Source organism: Paramisgurnus dabryanus, chromosome 9 (genome assembly GCF_030506205.2).
Source record: "Paramisgurnus dabryanus chromosome 9, PD_genome_1.1, whole genome shotgun sequence".
NCBI classification, from domain to species: domain Eukaryota; kingdom Metazoa; phylum Chordata; class Actinopteri; order Cypriniformes; family Cobitidae; genus Paramisgurnus; species Paramisgurnus dabryanus.
In genome coordinates, this window is record NC_133345.1 from 15,003,663 (window position 1) to 15,024,343 (window position 20,681).

At 38.6% G+C, this 20,681-nt stretch overlaps 1 protein-coding gene across 1 annotated transcript; it reads left to right on the forward strand.

The window, feature by feature from the left end:
* Positions 1-466: 466 nt before the first annotated feature.
* Positions 467-16,903, forward strand: atmin (ATM interactor). The gene is made up of 4 exons (XM_065269995.2): positions 467-696; positions 8,682-8,807; positions 9,282-9,481; positions 12,803-16,903. Exons 1-4 carry the CDS (start codon positions 481-483, stop codon positions 14,538-14,540), a joined length of 2,280 nt encoding a protein of 759 aa, XP_065126067.2. The 5' UTR covers positions 467-480; the 3' UTR covers positions 14,541-16,903.
* Positions 16,904-20,681: the final 3,778 nt, after the last annotated feature.

The following is a 20,681-nucleotide window of genomic DNA, read 5'->3' on the forward strand; positions in this document are numbered from 1 at the left end:
AATCCAATCAGAGCCAGCTATGCTGCAGTATTTACGACAGTGCTAATGAACAATTACGCTTCTAACCTGTAGGGGGAGCAAAGAGCAATAACTCTTTAGTGTTGCTTTAAAGACAAAAAAGCAATTTTGACATAAATTAGACATTATATTATGCTACATAAGGGACGTCTCCACAAAGGAAACCATGACACGAGCTTTTGATTAATTTTAAAATTAATAATTTGTAATGTCTAGATATAAGTAACTGAAAATTAGACTTTTTTGTACTCAGCGTAGACTATATACCTTTAAATCGGTTAAAAATGTAAATATTAATACATTCTGCTACCCAGAAAAGCCACAGCCCCGTTTACTCTTGCCCGGACCAATGGGACGGCGCGGTTGACGTACGATACTGCGGGCAATGTTCTTGTCTATGGCCGTTGCTAAGTGACGTCTCCCGGAAGTGAAAGTGTACACTGTTCTGTACTGCGTTGAAACATGGCTGCTTCTGCAGTCAGCAAAAACAGCCAATGCGACATGCAGAAATGCCGCGAGCAGCCGCCCTTACAGGACAGAGAGGTAATAAAACCCTCAATTTCGGAGCTCACCAAAGAAGTGCGAACCAACATACTGTGTACAGTTGTAGGATGTGGGAAGATTCTGCCAAACACTCCAGCACTTAACATGCATCTGGTCAAGTCCCACAGAATCAAGGTACATCTTTTATACAACATTTTATCAGCTCAAAGCAAACAGCTTAACAAAAACCAACGAATGACCTCATTCGTTTACTCCTTAAACAGTTTGCTTTGGGTCTTGTTTGGATGTCATTTCTTTTTTTGGAAGCTCTGCTGCACATCAGGGTGTTTTTTCACACTCGAATTTTCTTGTAAATTTGTCTTCATATAATGTATTATCAATATAATAATACCATACATTCTAAATATTACCATGTATTCGATGTGATTTATAACTGACCTGTTTTCTAACCTTACTATTCCGTATTTATACACAGTTTTCCTATTAATCTACTGTTTGTTCTGAAATGTGTCTTCTGTAAAGCTGCTTTGCCACAATGCAAAAATTAAAAAAGCTATCTTAGTGGTAAACCGATGTATCCGGGTGGCCGATATTTGTAAATTAGATTTAAAACTAGGTGAATACGAACATTGTGTGGTGGTAACAAAGTAATCATAAAGTCTGAATTCCTATATAAGTTTAATTTAAAATAAATAAATAACTGCTTAAACATTAAGCCATAGTAACAATTTTGATCAATTATCTGTAAATTTTTTTTGTTAAAACATAATTTAATTATATAGTTAAAGGAATAGTTCACCCTAAAATATAAGTTCCCCCTATAATTTGCTCACTTTAATGCTATCATAGGTGTATGACAAGATAATTCTATCTTGGAGTCTTGTGCACCTGCCTCGTTACCCATCACACTAGTATGAGCCTGTCTGTCGACCCGTCCAATTATTACACGTGTGCCTTCTACCTGTTACACTCTTACCGTGGGTTCACACCAGCCGCGTTTGAGGCGTCAAATTCGCGTCTACCGTGTCTAGGTTGCCACTTGAACAGTTTGAGTTTACTCGGTTCATTCACGTAGAAATTCGCGTCATGGGAAGGGCTTCTGCAACTCCACTCGCTTCCTGTAATCACGTCACTACCAGAGCAAGCTCCTGATTAGGGGTGTCCATGGTTAACCGATTAACCGTTAAAAATTGTTTAACCGAGTGAAACATTTTGCTCGGTTAAGTGGCATCAGGTGACAGAATTTTCCCACCCGTTAATGCATGCAGACGTGCGCATTTTACTTTCACTTTTGAATTACGCAACTGTTTCAGTGCAGCGCTTACATAAGCTGCGTTAAATAGCGTATGAATTTGCGTGCAATGCGAGTGTAACAGCTGGTTTACTTAAGTGCTTGAGTCAATGTGGGCAGGTAATTCTCGCAGAACTCGCCAGTTCCAAGCAGTGCAACCGGCTACTCCTCCATAAAGCGCTGCTTAAATGATGGGTTTATTATTTTTTTTTTGGATAAAAAATACAACAAAACGATCTTGCTTATATTAAACATCATATATGTACATTATAACAAAAACGAGTAAGCACGCGGCTTCTGCTATCGTCTGGTCATTCAGCTCGCCTCGCAAACTCTGACAGAAATAAATGAAATCTGACACCTGCGGCTGCTCTGTGACGTGACGCGCGTTAGGGCTGTCACTTTTTATTCGATATTCCAATATGCATTCGAACATGACGTGAAATATCCGTATTCGAACTATAAATAAACCATCCGGTTTTTTAAATGCCATGTGTGGCGCAAGAGAGGGAATCAAATTGGACCAACATGAACCTGTGCATGTCAAGATAGAATTATAGTTTGTATATAAAATGAAATATTAATGTTTATAGTGTTAAATATTATAGCAGAATAAAAGCTTGTGTTAATACGTTCGCATTATGAAATTATCATGAATGAAGATAATTTTATTATTTTTACAACGCAATGTAAACTTTATATTAAACAACAACAGCATTTGTCTTGTAAACGGATTTGAAATGATCATGTGCTGACTGTCACGCGTCACATAGACGACAGAGTCAAGTGAGATCTGCTTAACTCATCTATAAGTTTAATTTCATCTCAAGTATCAAAGGGTTTGTGCTCTCTATCATTGAAAACGGGCAAGCAAACAGCACGCGCAGGGTTAATGTACTCTCCACTGACGGCTCACAAACGCGCAGGATAGGCTATGTATGTGTCCTTGTTGTCAATGAGATTACTTCTCACAAACACGCTCAAGCGCGGGATATGCCCAGATATTCGAATATATTCGCATACATTGCATGATATTCGAAATCCGTTCGAATTTGATTTTTCTCAAAAATGACAGCCCTAACGCGCATTTAGCTCCGCTTCAGGCAGCAGACACATTCAGTTGTAAGTGTTTGCTCTCTCTAACGGAACTAGATGATTTAATTACAAGAAAATATCAGAACGACGGTGAAAGACGGTGTCGGGGTGGGCAAGTGATCTAACCGGTGAGAGGCTGAAGCACCGGTAATCACCGTTTCACGGACTATCGCAACAAACCCAGCCAACACCCGGGCATCATAGAGAGGCGGCCGCGGAGCCTGCGAGTACCTTCGCCCAGCCTACCATCCCCGCGAACTCAAAAGTCAGTGACATACTTAAACTGCTCTGTCCTTACCACTGCGTTTTATTTCTATAAATTAATTTCGTTTTAAATGTGGTCCAACCAGTTATTAAAGGTGTTAAAAATTAACTACCCCTTTCTCGTGTGTCTGTATCTCTGGGTTGCGGCGCGCATAATATGGTTAACCGAGTATTAACCGCTAAGGGTGTCGGTTAACGGTTAATGAAAAACTTGAAAACGGGCAGCCCTACTCCTGATTGGTTAACGCAGCGTGTTTTCCCGCCAAAGTTCAAATATTTCAACTCGTGCTATAAGCCTCATTCGCGCCGGGAGACATTGACTTAACATTGAAATCACTCACGCTTGACGCCTCTAAAATGGCTGGTCTGAATGCAGCATTACGCACCTGCTTTGCTACCTGTCACATTGGTATGAGTCTGCTGGTCAACCTGTCACACTATAACGCACCTGCCTCACTACTAGGGCTGTGCAAAAATATCTATCGTGCTAACTATTGTGATATTTTTTCCACGCCAGTGTATCGATTTTTCAATCTCTGGTATCGATATTTAAAACCCATCGAATCCCTTTGTATGTGTCAAACGACCTATTCCGCCACTGCTGTAGTTGTTGATGTCCAGTTGTCTGTCATATACGGCCATTCGGCCAATGTCTCAGAAGTTAGCGCCTGCAGCTTTCAAAGCCAACCTGTGGAAGCACTTTGGCTTGAAAAAGTTTTCTTTTTTTTTAATTCAGCTCTATTTTTTTACGTTTTTAAAACAAAAGTACTGCAATGTACTGCAATATGCACCACAGCGTATCGCGGCACATTGCATCGCGCCACAAGCATTGCGATATGTATCGCGAGGCCCTTGCCAATAGTTGAAAGTTTTAAAATAGCCAATAATGAAATTAGAAGCATCAAAGGTCAATTTTATTTTAATTTCAATCTTTGACATGGCCTTACTCCCTCCCATTTACCTGGGACTTCACAGGCAGCGTCACATTTGTGAGTATGTAGCGATCAAAACATAGCGTTTTAAAGTAATTTTGCATGATGGGGCAGCTGCCTCTGTATCCGTCACACTTGCTTGAGTCTGCCAGTCTACCCGTCAGTGAATTACGGCTTTGTGTAGTAAATGCTGCTCCATCTGAATAGCAGGTGATGGCGATTTACTACTTATCAAGGAACCGGCATTACTGACGAGATGCGCATGACAATCACATGCAAATGATCGTGCATCCCTTAAGAATATGTTTGATGATTATGTTTGACGGTGTTGCTTTTTCAAATGCATGTTATAAACGACTCAAACTAACAGTGATTTCAGATCGACAAGGACTTTTTGATCAAAAGCTGTAGTACATGAAATATAGCTGTGAATAATATCGGCTTTGTGATTCAGAATAGGCCACGTATTATTAGTGTATATTGGCATTTATCGGTGCACCCCTAGAAAATAAGCATGATGGGTAGACTAGCAGGCGAATGGTAAATCCCATAATCCCAAGTGAATGGGACTGAGTATGAAACTAATTTTTCAACTGTGCATTGAATGTGTACTGCTTGAATGGCTGACAGAATAAGTAACCCCTGTCTGCAACACAGGAGAACACATGGTTGACATAAACACCAGTGCATTATTTAGTGATGCAACTGAACTTCCTTACTTTAGATGAAGGCTCCCCTTGTTCTTGTCAACATTTTTCCACCTACCCTTGGAGTAACATAATGTGCTCCTCTGTAGCTCAGTGGTAGAGCATTGCGTTGGCAGCTCAAAATGCAACACAAAAGGTCATAAAACTCAGGGATCACACCCAGATAGCAGCGTGAGTTATAACGGCAATCTGTTACACTGAAGCTGCGTCTGAAATCTTTGGCAGCTGACTTCCTTGCCTCAATGACTTTGCAGGCAGCATTTGTGCATGAAGGCAGCTCTGGGATACACATTTGGGCAGCCTTCATAGGCAGCCTAATAAAATTCTGTTAAACGGATATTACCTTTGTGATAACTATATAAATATTTAAAAACTGCAATATTTATTTCTTGGTAGAAATACAATCAAAAGTTGTAAAAAGATTATTATTGTAAATCTATGATCATGGTTTTGTAATTCATCCTCTGAGTTTATAAACCATACTCATAGATTATTACACGGTTCCCTCAGTTTTACAAACCGTATGCATGAGTTAACAATCTGTGCTCGCAGATTTGTAAACCGTACCCTCAGTTTTTGCAAGCCCACAAATTCATAAACCATGTGCACGCTTTTGCAATCCGTTCCCACGGTTTTGCAACGTGGATTTGTAGCCCCTCCCTCATTTTAGAAATCTGTAGTCCACAAGCACGACAACAGCTCCGTAGTAAAGAACACAATGGCCCTCATTTATCATTCTTGCGTAGAAACGGGCGTATATGTTGGCGTAAGATTATGCTTACACTCCTCTCACCGCCTGATTTATGAAACTGTGCGTACCGTTGATATTCAGGTGTACGCAATATCTGCCCTTCATAAATGCCGCGGCTGAAAACGAGCGTCATTAGAATAACAAGCCCATATAAATTCAAGTCTCCGCCTCCCCCACGCCCTCATTTTACGCCATTGACACACGAAAGACGGCAAAGAAGAGAATCCGGGGAAGTGAAAAGAAACAAAATTGTTTTATTTGGCAGTTTAAAGAGTGGGATTAAAGACACATTAATAATTGGATGACAATTTGTAATATTCTTATTATTATTTTTATTATTAATTGATATTTAGAAGAATAATTATTTATTATTATTATTATTTACTGTTGCCTACATCTAAATTCTATGTCTGCTTAATTAATTTTTTTTTATATAATATTTTAAAATGATGTAGTAACTTTTGTAGTGTGTTGTTCTGTATTTACATACAGTTGTTTGTTAGCTGTATCTTAGATCCAGTTTGATACGGAGCTCCGGATATAATTCAAATTAACAATTTGTTTCCACGACATCCACATGTTTTAGCTAAACTAATTCATAATTTGAAGTAATAATAATTGTAACAGTAATTACGAAGTATTCTAAATATTATAATAATTAATTCCAAGGAACAAACTGTTGAATATTGGGAACAAATTCTAAATTTATGGCCATACTTTAGACTAAATAAGAAAAAGAAGTGTCCATAGCATAAAAAATTATTCGTGGCCATAATTTTGTCCGCATGTCATCATGATCGGATTTACGGCTCCATTCAACACAAGCATTTTACCTTACCTCATCTGTATTTATTTATCATCGAATGGTACGTAACTAGCTTACCTTTTATTGCATTACCATGTTTTCGTAGCACATCCTTGTGCTTTCTTGCAATTTGCCGCTTCAGATTCCAGGAAGACTATTTGCTAACTCTTTACAGTCTCTCCGCAGTCCCTTTCAATTTTTTCTTCCTGCTCAATCTTAACTTTGATTTTTACTTTACATTTATGTATAAGGCTTGAATTCCATAACTTATTGCTAGACGTTTTTACAGATTTTCGAACTAGCAAATAATCAAAGGGCGTTCTGGGTTCAACGAGCGGTGCTGAGGGAGCGGAATTTTCGGAAAGGCGCTTTGATGGTAATATTACCGCACCGCTCAACGCTCCGTTCCCACTAAGCTCCGTTCACATGCTCGCTCTGAAACATCAGGTAAAGCGCACAGGCTCTCAACTGAAGGAATACATATGCATACAAATCAAATGCTTTGGTAAAGTCTCACAAATTAAACATTGAACATTGTTGCATAAAAATAAACACTGAAGTTTATAATTACTATGTTTTTTACAGTGGGTCATAATATATAATATATTTTAGTTTGTCAGTACGTTTTGTGGTGTTAGGAAGTTTTTGCGCATTTCTGCACTAACTCAAAATGTGCGTACACCACCTCCTGAGCTGGCGTAGGATTTGAGCGTGCCGTACGCCAACGTCCATATTGATAAATCTCAAAGTCACCGTGGTTTTGGGTGTACGCAAGGTGTACGCTGGAAATTTGGTGTACACACTTTTGATAAATGAGGGCCATTGTGTTTAAACTTTTTTATGGAGAATTTCCTCAATTTTTGAAAAAATGACGTTATTTCAACTTTTCGAGAGGAGTAGGTAAAAACCAATACAATACGAATAATGCAAAGATTCTTTCTTTTGGTTTTTGGCTGAATGCAATTTTACATAGTTATTAAATAATAACATATTAACCAAATAAGCCTTTCAATAATTATATAAAATTGCATTACTATTTAAAATGCATGCTATGTTTAAATGCATCAATGAAAGTAGCATCTGATTAAAATATTATGTAAATATAATGTACAACATAAAGCACGTTTCACATTAGGAAAGAATGGAAGCCTATTAGTAGCAAATTTAAATTTGTAATGTAATATACAATATGGCAATGCAATATGTAAAAGGGCAATGCAATTCTGTATTTAAATTTTCCATTAGGGATGCACCGATACCACTTTTTAAGGATGGAGTAGGAGTACTGATATTTTTCCCTGGTACTCGCCGATACCAATGCCTTTTGTAATGTTTTTTTTTTCATGTGGCAATTTTCTAAGAACATCACAATGAGACTAATGAACATATCAGCATCCTTATTTTTAACAACTTCAACTTGTATTATGGAAGAAACAAATCATTCTTATGTGCTTATCACAAATTTTATAGCGTCCAATAACCTCCTAAGGGCAAAACCAAGGACGTAATGAATGTAATTTTACCTGCTTGTCACAAAGTTGTCAAAGTGCCAAAGAAATCACAGACAACAAGACAATCAAATTTAGTGTCATATAGTGTCATGAAGTACGTCACGTGAGGTATCGTTCTTTGGTATCGGAGTATTATTTTATGAAGTACATGAGCTTGGTGTCGGGCCTGATACTGGTATGTTTCGGTGCATCCCTATTTTCCATGCTATATGTGCAATGTTTGGTGCAAAATTGAAATTCAGTAATTGAATTTGATGTATTTAACATGCTCAAGAAAAACTGTGGGGAAATTATCATTTAAATGTAATTTTCATGAATACATTTACAGGTAGGACACATGGGATTGCATTTTCATTTACATAACGTGCAACGGATGTAGCAAAATTAAATTGAAAATGCGTTCAGAGTTGACCACGCCCCATGCTGTGAATCACTGCGTTAAGGTGGGACCAGCATCTCCAGTTGCCTGTGCACATGTGGGAAACATGGTGGCGGCAGACCAGGAATGATCGAGCGGGTTATATTTACTGACGGATTAGTGTAGATTTTTACGTGTCTATATAGGTGACAGTCTCACTGGCACTGATAGCTATTTGTGTCTATTTCATGTAAAGCTGCTTTGAAACAATGAACAATTGCAAAAAGCGCTATATAAATAACAATTAATTTCATTGAATTAAAGTATACCTTAAAATGCAAGGTCGTTTTTGATTAAAATGTCTGCTAAATGTGTAATGGAAGTAATGGCAATTATGAAATCACAGCTGGGAAATATTCTTGCTATGCATTTCTTATTATTCCAGGAGGGTCTGGTCAATCCTACCATCAGGAAAGACATAAAGGAGTCACAGAAGCTCTACTGTTGTCCAGTAGAAGGCTGCCCAAGAGGACCAAACAGACCATTTTCTCAGTTTTCACTCGTTAAACAGGTACTTGAAAATGTCAATTGTTCATTTCAGCTGTTTTATTTAGGTAACTGAATGTAGTTCATTATTTTATGCTAGGGGTGTAACGGTACACGTATTTGAACAGAACTGTTTCAGAACCAGACTTGTGGTTTGCGCTTACTAGGGAAGCCACAATTCTCGAAAAAAGATATATATATATATATATATTACATTTAAACCAAGCAAGTCTATTATTCAATTTTTTTTTAAATATGTAAACTGTTGATGTTTAAAAATGTTAATAATAAATGCCAAAAAAATGTAAGATTAGCATTTCTTCTCCTTAACTGCAACGAAATTGAATCAAACCATGACTTAAAAACCAAGGTACGTACCGAACCATGAATATTTTGTACCGTTACACCTCTATTATATGCTAGAAGTTGATATGCAAGTATATCCTGTTAGAAAAGCTGTTGCTAACCCATATGTTTCCTAATCCTACCAACGGTGCAGCACTTTATGAAGATGCATGCAGAGAAAAAGCACAAGTGTTTGAAATGCAGTAACGGCTACAGCACAGAGTGGGATCTGCGGAGACACTCTGAGGATTGTGGGAGGACATACAGCTGTACATGTGGTTGTCCTTATGCCAGTAGAGCAGCACTGCTATCTCATATCTACAGAACAGGCCACGAGGTTCCTAAGGAGCACAGGTAGATGGTTCAATCTGTTCAAACACTAGCTTTTATTTGCAGCTTTGGAAGGATGGTTTGTTTCTACCTTGACCTGCTCGAGGCATTATACAGTTGCACAATTTCACAGAAAATCATAACGTGCTGAATACTGTGTCTATGTCATGGGTTTTTATCTTAATACGCCGTTGGTCTCCTTAAATGGTAGTCACTATTTTGCACCACCATGTTTCTACAGTAGCCCTAAATGAAAATACTGCTCTACACTGCATGTTTTCTCACTATGGGGCTGTTTACACTTGGTATTAAGATGTGTTTTCATCGATCGGATCACAAGTGGACGAGAGAGACACATTGCGTTTACACCTGGTATTTAAATCCGTCTCTTTTGTCCACTTTCGACCGCATCTGTCCTGAATACTGTGAGGGGGTGGTCTGTGAGACGGTGGGCGAGTCTCTCTGCTGTCATTCAAACGCGAGCGGGAGTAATTATGAGTTTATATGGACGCAAACTTATATTATGTCGGACCCCGCTGCTTGTTTAGCAAGTATACATGCTGCATAGTGTTTTGTACGTTTATTTGTTGGAGCTTTCTCTGAATTTTCAGCGCAATTGATGAAATAGGATCGCGCAACTTTCACGCTTTCAAAACGAAACTACGGAGAACACCCCGCAGTAGTTTTATCAATGAAAGGCTAAAAATAGCGCTGTTCACCGTATGTTCACGGCAGAAGTCAAAAAAGACGTAAAATTAGTGTTTAATCCCTCAGATTAGATAAATGGGCGGAGAGAAGGCGGTCGCATGTGGCTGTTCAAACGCATTCAACCACATTGCGTTCCGCAACTCCAAAGCGATCCGATCGAAAGTGGTTTCGACTACCTCTGAATGTGGTTGAAAGTGGTCGAAAGTGGACGAGCTCAAAACGTTTTGAACACCGTTTACACCTGGCATTAACGTCGTCCACATGTGATCCGATCGACGAAAACGCATGTTAATGCCAAGTGTAAACAGCCTCTATGTTATATCAAAAAGACGACATTTTTTAGCGGTTTACTGAGCCGTTAGTTGCAATTTACAACTGCACCGCTAGTTGTTGCTAAAATCTAAACAGTGCACATTTAACTGCAAACACATCTACAGGAGTGTTAACTAAGCGTGTTAGGTTGACTGCTCACATAGCAGAATCAGCGCTGAAGCAACAGTGCCGCAATTGTTTCCATAGGTTTATTTTGGCTGTGGTGCTCTCGCTCAGTAAAAGTGCATTGTTTATGGTTTAAATGCTCATAGATTGATGCGATAAATTACTTTTCATAAAATCATGAAAGTGAATATAAAAAATAAACACTGTTGCTTGAAGAATCCGCTATCATTCACTCTCTGTCCTGCACTGAATGAATCATCATCTTAATTAATAAAATAAATAATTTTATTTTATCTTGAATAATAAAATAAATCTGTGTTATTCTTATAGATGGTTTCAGCAGCAACAACATAAACAAATGGCTTTTGTGGACCAAACCTAACTTCTGCTAGACTTCTTCATAGAATCCATAACAACAGAGTCACTCTAGAGTAGATTATTTCTGCTAACATGCAAAAGGAATGAAAAGTAAATTACATTCGTAACACATCATATCTAACGCGTATCAACTACTACATTGAGCGCTAATGTTACTGTGTAAAATTAACGTGTACAATGTTAGCTACCGATTTTTTTAATTCTTGCCTGGCTGCCAAGCCTTTCTTTACAGCTGTGATGCTTGCCATCTACCCTCGTCTTTGGGAAGCCAAACATTTTATTTTCGAGGTATTTGTTCGAGTTCAGAGTTCAGTCACTATCCAGACCGATAAACACAAACAGACATACAGGAAGTTAACTTCTGATGAAACCATCTATACTTGTGGACAGAGAGTGCTACAGAGTAGCCATCCGATGTCTGCTAAGCATCAACCACTGCTTTCTTTAAATTTGTAACAGCAGTATAACTTACAGCTTCAATCATTGACGTTGTGTTTCAATCCTCCTGTCCGGATTGCACCGGTGTCACATATTGCAGGTATAGTTTGTCAAATGAGAACTGGTTATCCCGGCTAAGCCTGGTTCTCTCACAAGGAGTATTTTTTTAACTGTTTTTTTCTCCAGGAATAAAAACATAGGCTACATAACAGACTGCACAGTTGACATATAAATATATTTTTTACATGTTTTTTTTAAGAAAGACAACCAAATTTAGCCTACCTGCTCTGGTAAAAGCCTTCTTCATTCTACAGTAATGTCAGGGTTGCCGTCGTTATCCGTTAAAAACAACAGACGGATCAAACAAGAATATTAGAATTTAAAATTCTTTAAATATCCAAATGGATGTTGGCTGCGTTTGTCTATGCTTAACTCTTTCGCCGCCATTGACGAGATAACTCGTCAATTAAGAAAAATCGCTTCCCTTCCAATAACGCCAATAATTTCTGCAATACCGCTATTATCCACCAGGTGCACTTCCGCAATTTTTACAGACCGGAAGTAACACCTCAAGTGAAAGAGAAAAAACTCTGTGTATGTTTTAAAGATCGCTCTGCATCTGATCTCTATCAAAAGTCCTTCACAAAAATGGAATTATCTCAGCTATCTCTTGCTCAAAATTTGGTGTTTTTGAAGAAACCTACCCATATTTGAGAGGTGATAAAAAGAGAACTAAGGTAGGATGAAACGGCTTTTTTGTTTGAAAGCAGATGTTCTGTTCTTTCATTTGATATAGTGTTTGTTTATATATTTAAAGAAGAATATTTTCTGGAAGGCATTAAACTTTTGTGAAAATCATGAAAAATGCTGGCTGGCAACTTTTTTTTAAAACGCTGGCAGGGAAAGTGTTAACTGTAAATAAATAAAACATTATTAATTAATTTTCCACTGACAGAACTGTGGTGTATTCACAGCATAATAAATAAAGGTGTGTGCAGCCCATAGAAAAATTTAAATTTGCCACACAGCTAAAAGACATGCTGAATACTTGCCAGAATAAATTTGGTGTTTGGCAGTGCCGTGGTTGGATAGTGCAGATTAAGGGGCGGTATTATTGTAATAAGATTCGCTACTTGTGTCACAAAACAGGTGAAATCTGAATGACTTAATTTCACACATGCTTGCAGAGAATGGTTTACCAAAGCAAAGTAACTGGGTTGATCTTTTTCACATTTTATAGTTGAAGCACTGGGGACCCAATTATAACACTTAAACATGGAAAAAGTCAGATTTTCACACTGTGACCCCTTAAAAGAAAGAAAAAACTGCATGTTTATCTTCTGATCTTATAAAATGCTGAGGATGTCTTTGTCTTTCTTTTAGGTATCCACCTGTGAAAAAGAGGAAAATGGAGAGATTGGCAAGCAATGCAACAAACGTTTTTCCCAATGAACAAACATATGAAGTGCTTGACTCTAAGAAAAGCCTCACCGAGGGAGCAGTCCCTGCAGAGGGGGTCCCTGAAGTCCCAGACACGGCACAACACAAAGTTCATTACCCAAAAAATATCCAGAAGCTCCTGCTTCCCAAGCCGAAAGTGGCTTTAGTCAACGTTCCTGTAATGCAGCTCACACACCTCCCTGTCCTCCTTCCCTCCACGGAAAGCAATGTTTTGAGATCACTGGTCTTAGCTGTAGGTGTGCAAGGGTCCGTTAGCACCGTGCAACTTTTACCAACGTCAGCTGGGGCGATGGTGCCTGATCTGAACACTAAAACGGCAAGTTTCAGAGACACTTTGCCTGTACCTAGATCTGGCCCAGAAACCATTAGCACAGGAATACAGGTCAATCTTGAGAATTTTGCCTTTGTTGAAGACCAAGTGGGGCTGGATCTTGTATCCAGAGGCAAGGCCACTTCTACAAACATTCAAACGGATGTATCGTACCTCAGCCGGGGGTTGGAAGATGAACCGGTTGACTCTCACCTCAGTTCTGAGACCTCAGTGTCGTCTTGTTCTCAGACAGACATTAGTTTGAGCGCTCAAATTAAGTTACCTGTCAGTGTGGAAACCCAGACATTACCATCACGAATCAGAGCCCTGTCCTCTATCGGAGCACAGACCGATGTTTTTAGTTTCTCTTCCTTGAACGTGACCCGAGAAACACAGACAAGCTCAGACTCAGCAGTAGCACCGGTGGATAAAAGCCAGATGGACCAAGCTATGTGTACAGACCTTTTTGATCCTGAAACACTTACTGTCTCTACTCAGACTGCTATAATGAATGCTGCTTTCAGAACCAATAGTTTAGAGGATCCCCTCTCCAACACTACTGCTGGGCTTTTTGAGGACAAGACTCCCTCATCCATGTGTTTTAGACCCCAGACGGACATTTTACACCAAAACACAGTAGCAGACAACCAGACTCAGACTATGATACTCTTCCGAGACCTCGAGAACATCCTTTCTGACCACTTGGGTGCGGCGGCTTCGGGCTGTGGTTCAAGTTTAGTACCAAATCATGCTGGTATAGACTTTGATTTTGAGGAGTTCCTAAATGCAACGCACATTCAAACTCAAACAGAAGAAAGTGGATCAAGCTGCCTAAACACAGAAACGACTTTGGAGCTCCTAGACATTGAGACACAGACTGACTTCCTGCTTTTTGGTGATGGACACAACAGTAATGTGGGAACAAGGGTGCAACCGAATGATCTGGAGCTTGAGATGTTTGACACCCAGACCCAAACAGACCTTAACTTCCTACTAGAATCGAGTGGGCACATGCCCCTCAGCAGTATTCTCAGACAATCTAGTTTCAGCATGAGCACAGAGTCCTCGGACACGGAGACACAGACTGACGTGAGGTCTGGCCCGTTGTCTCTGCCGTGCACCCATGATACACAGGTGAGACTTAGCAGTGCTAAAACGCAGACCATCTCAACATCGCTTCACAGTCTGGGACACCGCTTTCACATTAGCAATGAGACCCAGACAGCAGTGGATGATTTTCTGTCAGCAGATTTGGCCTGGAACATGGAGTCTCACTTTAGCTCGGTGGAAACCCAGACATGTGAAGAGCTTCTTTCACTCTTATCACATGCTGAGAAATCCAAAAACTAAAAGCTTCACCAAGGTGATGGTTGTAATTTGGGTACGATTAACGAAGGATTTGTTTTCGTCATCTCCCTCTGCAAGGGTGGCAGAGCTGTCAGATGATAATTTAGCATGCTTGTAATCATTTCTAAATAAGGTAATGCTGTATATATCTGTGGATGTCTCCAAGGATGTGTGCATAAGCCTTTGCAGCACTTTATCGCCTCAGTGTCATTATTCTACAATTCCATTTGTTTCCATTGCATAATAACATATGTAATCTGTCCTATAAGTATTTTGTTTCTTTCAGTAGGATAGTTGAAATGTCGCGTTTTGGAGTTTGATGCAAAAACGTTATCTGTAAGATAAAACAACAGCAGACTACATTGTTATTGTTTGTTTTCATCCTTGGACTGTTTGCTTTTGTTGTATAAAGCAAATGTATTTGTTTATTTGTACAATTCTTTAGTCTAGATCCACCTAGTTGCTTACACTGTGAATGTGTTTTTTTGCAGACTGTTATGGCACTAAGAACTAAGTATCCTACAGTACATCTTACATCAGTTGTTTGCATCTTAACTAATGCACCCTTATGCATGTTTCAAGTTGCATTTCCTTTAAAACGGCGCTGGGTAGTTCTCTTTTTTACTATGATTTGCATTCTGTATTGTACTGTACTGTACTGAGTATTTGATTCAAATGGCAGATGTTTACATTTAAAATCCCTTTAATATTAAAGTATGGATTCGTTTCATAGAATATCTGTTAAGCCACTTATATGTAGTGCATTTTCAGTATTGCGTTATGCGATATTCAGCTTTTTGTTGGTGCCTTAAGATAAGTGTTCAGTAACGGATAAATATATGCTTTTGATTGCAATACCGAAATACAGTTTTACTGTTGTTTAATGAAAAACGAAAATTGCTTTCTATGTTAGAATTTTTTGTGTATATTTATTTCGTAATGATGTTTCATCTGTGTAAGTATGCCAAGTGTGATGTAAATGCACTAGCTACTTTACTACTCGTAGGAAGTACTGCACTAAATATCAAAGCCAGCTATAGCCTCTTTTTTTATTGTGTATACATATATTTATGGTATGCTATTATGCAGTATTATAGCTAAAATGCCCCATTCATTTCTACTCTGGTGTTAATGTATATGGAGGATTTTACACAACATAGAATGTGATGCATTGTCTGTTTACTGTACGGCATTGCTTTGGCTGCTTCGTAACAAAACTGCTAAAACCTTTAGTGTTTGCACGCAGCACTCATATTGGGGTACCAGAATAATTAAAGGACATCTGGAGTAGATCCTGCATAATAATGTACTGCTGAACTGTCATTTTATTTAGGTATGATGTTTTTTTGGTATTGAAAATATTGCTATAAACAACACATTTCTCTGTAGAGAGCACACACTGTGCCAAACATGTTGATTTTTTCAGTCTTGTTTAACTTGACATGTGACGACATAATTGAATGGAGACTCCACTTGTTATTTGAATATATTCAAATTTTTCATTAGATTTTTACCATTTTGGAATCCATTCAGTGGATCTCCGGGTCTGGCGGTAGCACTTTTAGCAAAGCTTAGCATAATCAATTAAATCTGATTAGACCATTAGCATCGCACTCAAAATAACCAAAGAGTTTCGATACTTTTCCTATTTAAAACTTGACTTTTCTGTAGTTAAATCTTGTACTTAGACCAACAGAAAATTAAAAGTTGAGAATTTCTAAACAGATATGGTTAAGAACTATACTCTCATTCTGGTGTAATAAGCAAGGACTTTGCTTATGTAACATGGTCGCAGCAGGGGCAATAATATTACGCAGTGCCGGCATATAGTCCCCTTGATAACTTTCAATAGCAGGGGACTATTTTCTGGCACTGCGTAATATCAATGCACCTTCTGCAGACATGTTACGGCAGCAGAGTCCTTGATAATTACACCAGAATGAGAGTATAGTTCCCAGCCATAACTGCCTAAAAACTGCAATATTTAATTTTCCGTTGTTCTGAGTACATGATGTAACTACAGAAGAGTCAAGTTTTAAATAGGAAAAGTATCGAAACTCTTTGGTTATTTTGAGCGCTATGCTAATGGTCTAATCAGATTCAATAGATTATGCTAAGCTATGCTAAAAGTGATCGGCTGAATGGATTCCAAAACGATACAAATTAAATGTTTAACTCTAGGGGAGCTGGAAAATATGCTCATTTAAGGATGATATCAATAATAAATTATTACTATGTATGTTCTTTAGGGACTAGTTTATTATTTTAACCCCGACTACATGTTTTTTTTTGGATTTTCACTACATGCAAAATAAATGGCAGTTAATTTTGTTGGTCATTAAAATATGCGTAATGTCATTTTTATACATTTTTGTTTTTCGTGATTCAAGAAATAAACACATGATATGACTTAAAATTTAGCCAATCAGCATCCTCAAATCTAATCAGAGATGGGCAATTTTTCTGTCACCCCAAACTGCTAATTTTAGGACTGAGAAGTAGGGGCACAATTTTCCCTAAATGACAATTGCGTCATCAGTGATAAAATATTGAAGCATCCTTAATCACAATGAATTACAGGTAGACAGTAAATATAAACATTATATTAAAGTTAAGAGGCTTAATGTCCTACACTGCAAGAAAAAAACATTTGGACATTTTCTTTACCTCTAAAACACAGTTCAATGCCTAATTCAAAATACAAGTATAGCCCATAAGTTTGTTCTAAAATGTCTTAATGTTTTATTACATGGCTTCATTTCCATGTTTAACGTTAGGCTACAGTTTCCTATTGCAGGGGTCTTGTTTGATAACCTGCACCTTCAATCATTAACAAAACACCTGGCCTGTATTTAATTTAATGCTATACCCGGACCGTTTGACATAAAGACATTAAAACAAATATTATGTGGTTCACCCGCGGGTACACGCCTGTGTGCAGGACTTACCGGCTAAACAGTCTCATCGTCTGCCTCACGTTTAATATAACCTCCTTCTCTTCTCATCATAACGTTTCCTCCCAAACAGTCAGATTAATGTTAACTATTAATGTCTTGCAGTCCTCCTGTGTAAATAGTATTCAGTTTTTAGCCTACTCTTTGGTTTTGGACAAATATCTTATAATTTAATGTAAAACTTTGTGAGTGTCGATTTTAGGTGCAGCAGATTGACTGCTGTGCTTAGATTTAGCTAATATTTAGAATAACTAATGGCCTGATAAGTGATTCCAAAAGGATGTCCAAAAAAAACTCAAGTTATAGGTTTTAAATAAAAATAAAAAGTTGAATGTCTTTCCTACTGCCATAGTGCTGGTGAACAGCATACACATGATGAGCTTGCAGCTTGCACCTAAATTACCCTATAAGTAAAACAACATTCAAAATTGTTAAATGTGTAGTTTTATTTGTGTACACCCAAAATAAGAAGAAAACATTGCGCTTCTTTAAATTTATAAAAAACATGACTCTCTTGCTTGCTCGCTCTCTCTCTTTCTCTGCACTACATGGCACTGCCTTGGTTGGAAAATGGAGATCAAGGGGTGTAATTATTATAAAAAGACTTCACAAGGGTGAGCAGAATTTCAATGTTCTTTTTTTTCACATGTTTGCAGAGAATGGTTTACCGGGTTGATCTTCTTCACATTTTCTAGGTCGATAGAAGCACTGGGAACCCGATTATAGCACTTTTGGGGTGTCCTCTGTGAATTCAATCTCATTTTGCCACCTTTCAGTTATTTTATTTTCTGCAGCTTTCTAAAAATGCCAGTATGTGGGGATTCTCAGTGCTCTCAGTGACAAATCCACTTGTTAGAATCCCTTTAATGAGAGGGGGTAGACTAGAGAGTGTCACATATGACTCCCCACTCAGGTACACTGTAGCACATTGGAAGGGTTTTCGAGCTCTCTTAAGCTCTTCCAGGAGGTTCCATTGTTCTGGCTTGAGGTCAAGGTAATGCTTTGACCTATTTGTGACCCCTGGGTCAGACAGACATGCAGTTTATAGACCATCTTTGCTCCAGCAGACGTCTGATCATATAATACGTGCTGTTCCACACTTGCATCTTGAATGAGGCTGTTTTCTGGCTGTCCCATTTGTTTTTGCTTTATCCACAGCCGATCCTGACCTCCCTGGGGCCCTAAGCAAAATTCTGCTAAGGGGCCCTCCTACCTGACCCAGGCCGTGAGCCATGACCCGTGAGCTTTGACACCCCACTGCTCCCACTATATACAAAATATGGTTACTACTATAAATCACACTCTTAATGTTTATATTTTAAGTAGTGAAAACTGAATTCTTGATATCAAAAATCCATATCATGTGAATGTATAAAAGCTAAAATGGCTTTAAGTACAGAATTGTCATTCTGTACTTATTCTTATGGATCAGACATAATGTTATATTACCAGTCTGTCTGTCTGCCTGTTTCTTCATGTTTCTCCATTCATTATGCATTTGGACTTCATTTCCCATCATCCTCTTTACTCCCTCACCTGACCTGTGCTTTGTCTATGTCAATGTCAAAATGTTAAGTGTATGTTTGTTGTTTTATAATTAAAGTTTATTTGTTTATTATATACATCCATCGTCATCTCCTTCTTTCTCCATCCACATCACGGTACAGAATAACGGACCTTATCCAGCCATTTATGGACAGATCTGGTGAGCTGGGGCGATGCTATGCTGAACAAATGGTTTTGGATGGGCTGGATGATCATTTATTTATGTTGATTTAATTATGATCTATGCAATTTATCCCTTATTGATTCCCTATGTTCTCCAATTGAATGGCTTTAATGTTGAGGTTGATATTGTTAAAGAGGACAAATTTAATCATCATTCAGTCCCATCCCGAAACTAGTGCAGTGCTCCAGCTCACCCAAAGACTGTCCCAGTGTCCCTCAACTGATCGTCGTGAGTCCCACGCTTAGTCTTCTCGTCTACAAGAGGTGCACACTGTTTTTCCTAACTCCAAAGAGGCACACTTGAAAATGATTCTTTAGGTAAGCTGGAGCACTGCACTGGTTTTGGGATGGGACTGAATAATTCACTGTCCTGGAGGCTTCAGTTCATCCTTCCAGCCTCCAGGATGCCCCTGCAGGTAGTAGCAGAATTCTTGCCTCAAAGATCTTACTGTCCTATGGCTACAGTAAATTGCTAGGAATAAGTGTAGCTTGGGTTTATGTTTTGACATTTAATTTAATCTATGCAGTACATAAAAATTCTTTTTTTTTTTTAAGAAAAGGTATAGATTAATTGCTGGCTTTTCAAACCAAACCAGGCCAATCTTAACTATTTTACATGCAATATAAGAGACCAACAGAACTACTTTCTCTGTGTATAATAATTGTTTGCATTGAAATTACAAGCCTTGTAGTTTAGTAAGCAAAATGTAATTATGCATTAGGTGTAATTGGTATTCTGGTCTATGTGTAAATAAATACCTAGGGTCTACTACACCACTGAGTTAGTTCAACTACCTTAATGTTACAAGATTAGTTTTGAGTTGACAAACCCAACCATTGCAATCAGGCTTTATCTTTCAACATGTTCTCACTCCCAACCTGTGACACTTGGGGCGCACTCACACAGGTGGGCTTAAGCAAAAAGGTGGGCTTAAGCACAGTTCACTTGGGTGCCAAAGGCTATCATGTGAGCACAATTGCACCTGAGCGTGATTTAAAAGGAGAGACATCAATTATGCGGCCATCTGCCTTCTTAAAAACCTTCTGAACCGCGCGGCAGGGTTATGTGAATGTCCGAGCTACATACACAACAGACCAACTAAGCAATATGATGACATGTGAGAGTGCTGTGTGTCATTGCATCGCACACCAAACGACTCTGTATAAAAAACACAGACTTAACATTACAATGGGTTTGAGTGTTAAGAGAGCACTTTATTTCCTGCTTTGGTCAAAACAATCATATTGTCACAAGGTGACGATCTTTTCGGGGGCGGAACCGAAAATTTGGAAAGTTCGGTTCCGCCCGGAAGTTTCCGTCCGGACCGAGAAAGAGAGACACCGGACTTCCGGTAGCGCCATGAGAGTTAATATCATCAAATCGAGCGCAGCTGTGTGTAGTTAAGAGGAGCGCCGGGTGATTGGAGGACACGAGCATACAGGGCAGTATTTAAGAGCAGTC

Bases quoted from the DNA above. Each gene is read 5' to 3' on its own strand.
- atmin (XM_065269995.2), top strand. From the start codon at position 481: ATGGCTGCTTCTGCAGTCAGCAAAAACAGCCAATGCGACATGCAGAAA. The intron at 8,808-9,281 runs GTACTTGAAAAT...CCAACGGTGCAG, and splicing joins AGTTTTCACTCGTTAAACAG to CACTTTATGAAGATGCATGC. The intron at 9,482-12,802 runs GTAGATGGTTCA...TCTTTCTTTTAG, and splicing joins GAGGTTCCTAAGGAGCACAG to GTATCCACCTGTGAAAAAGA.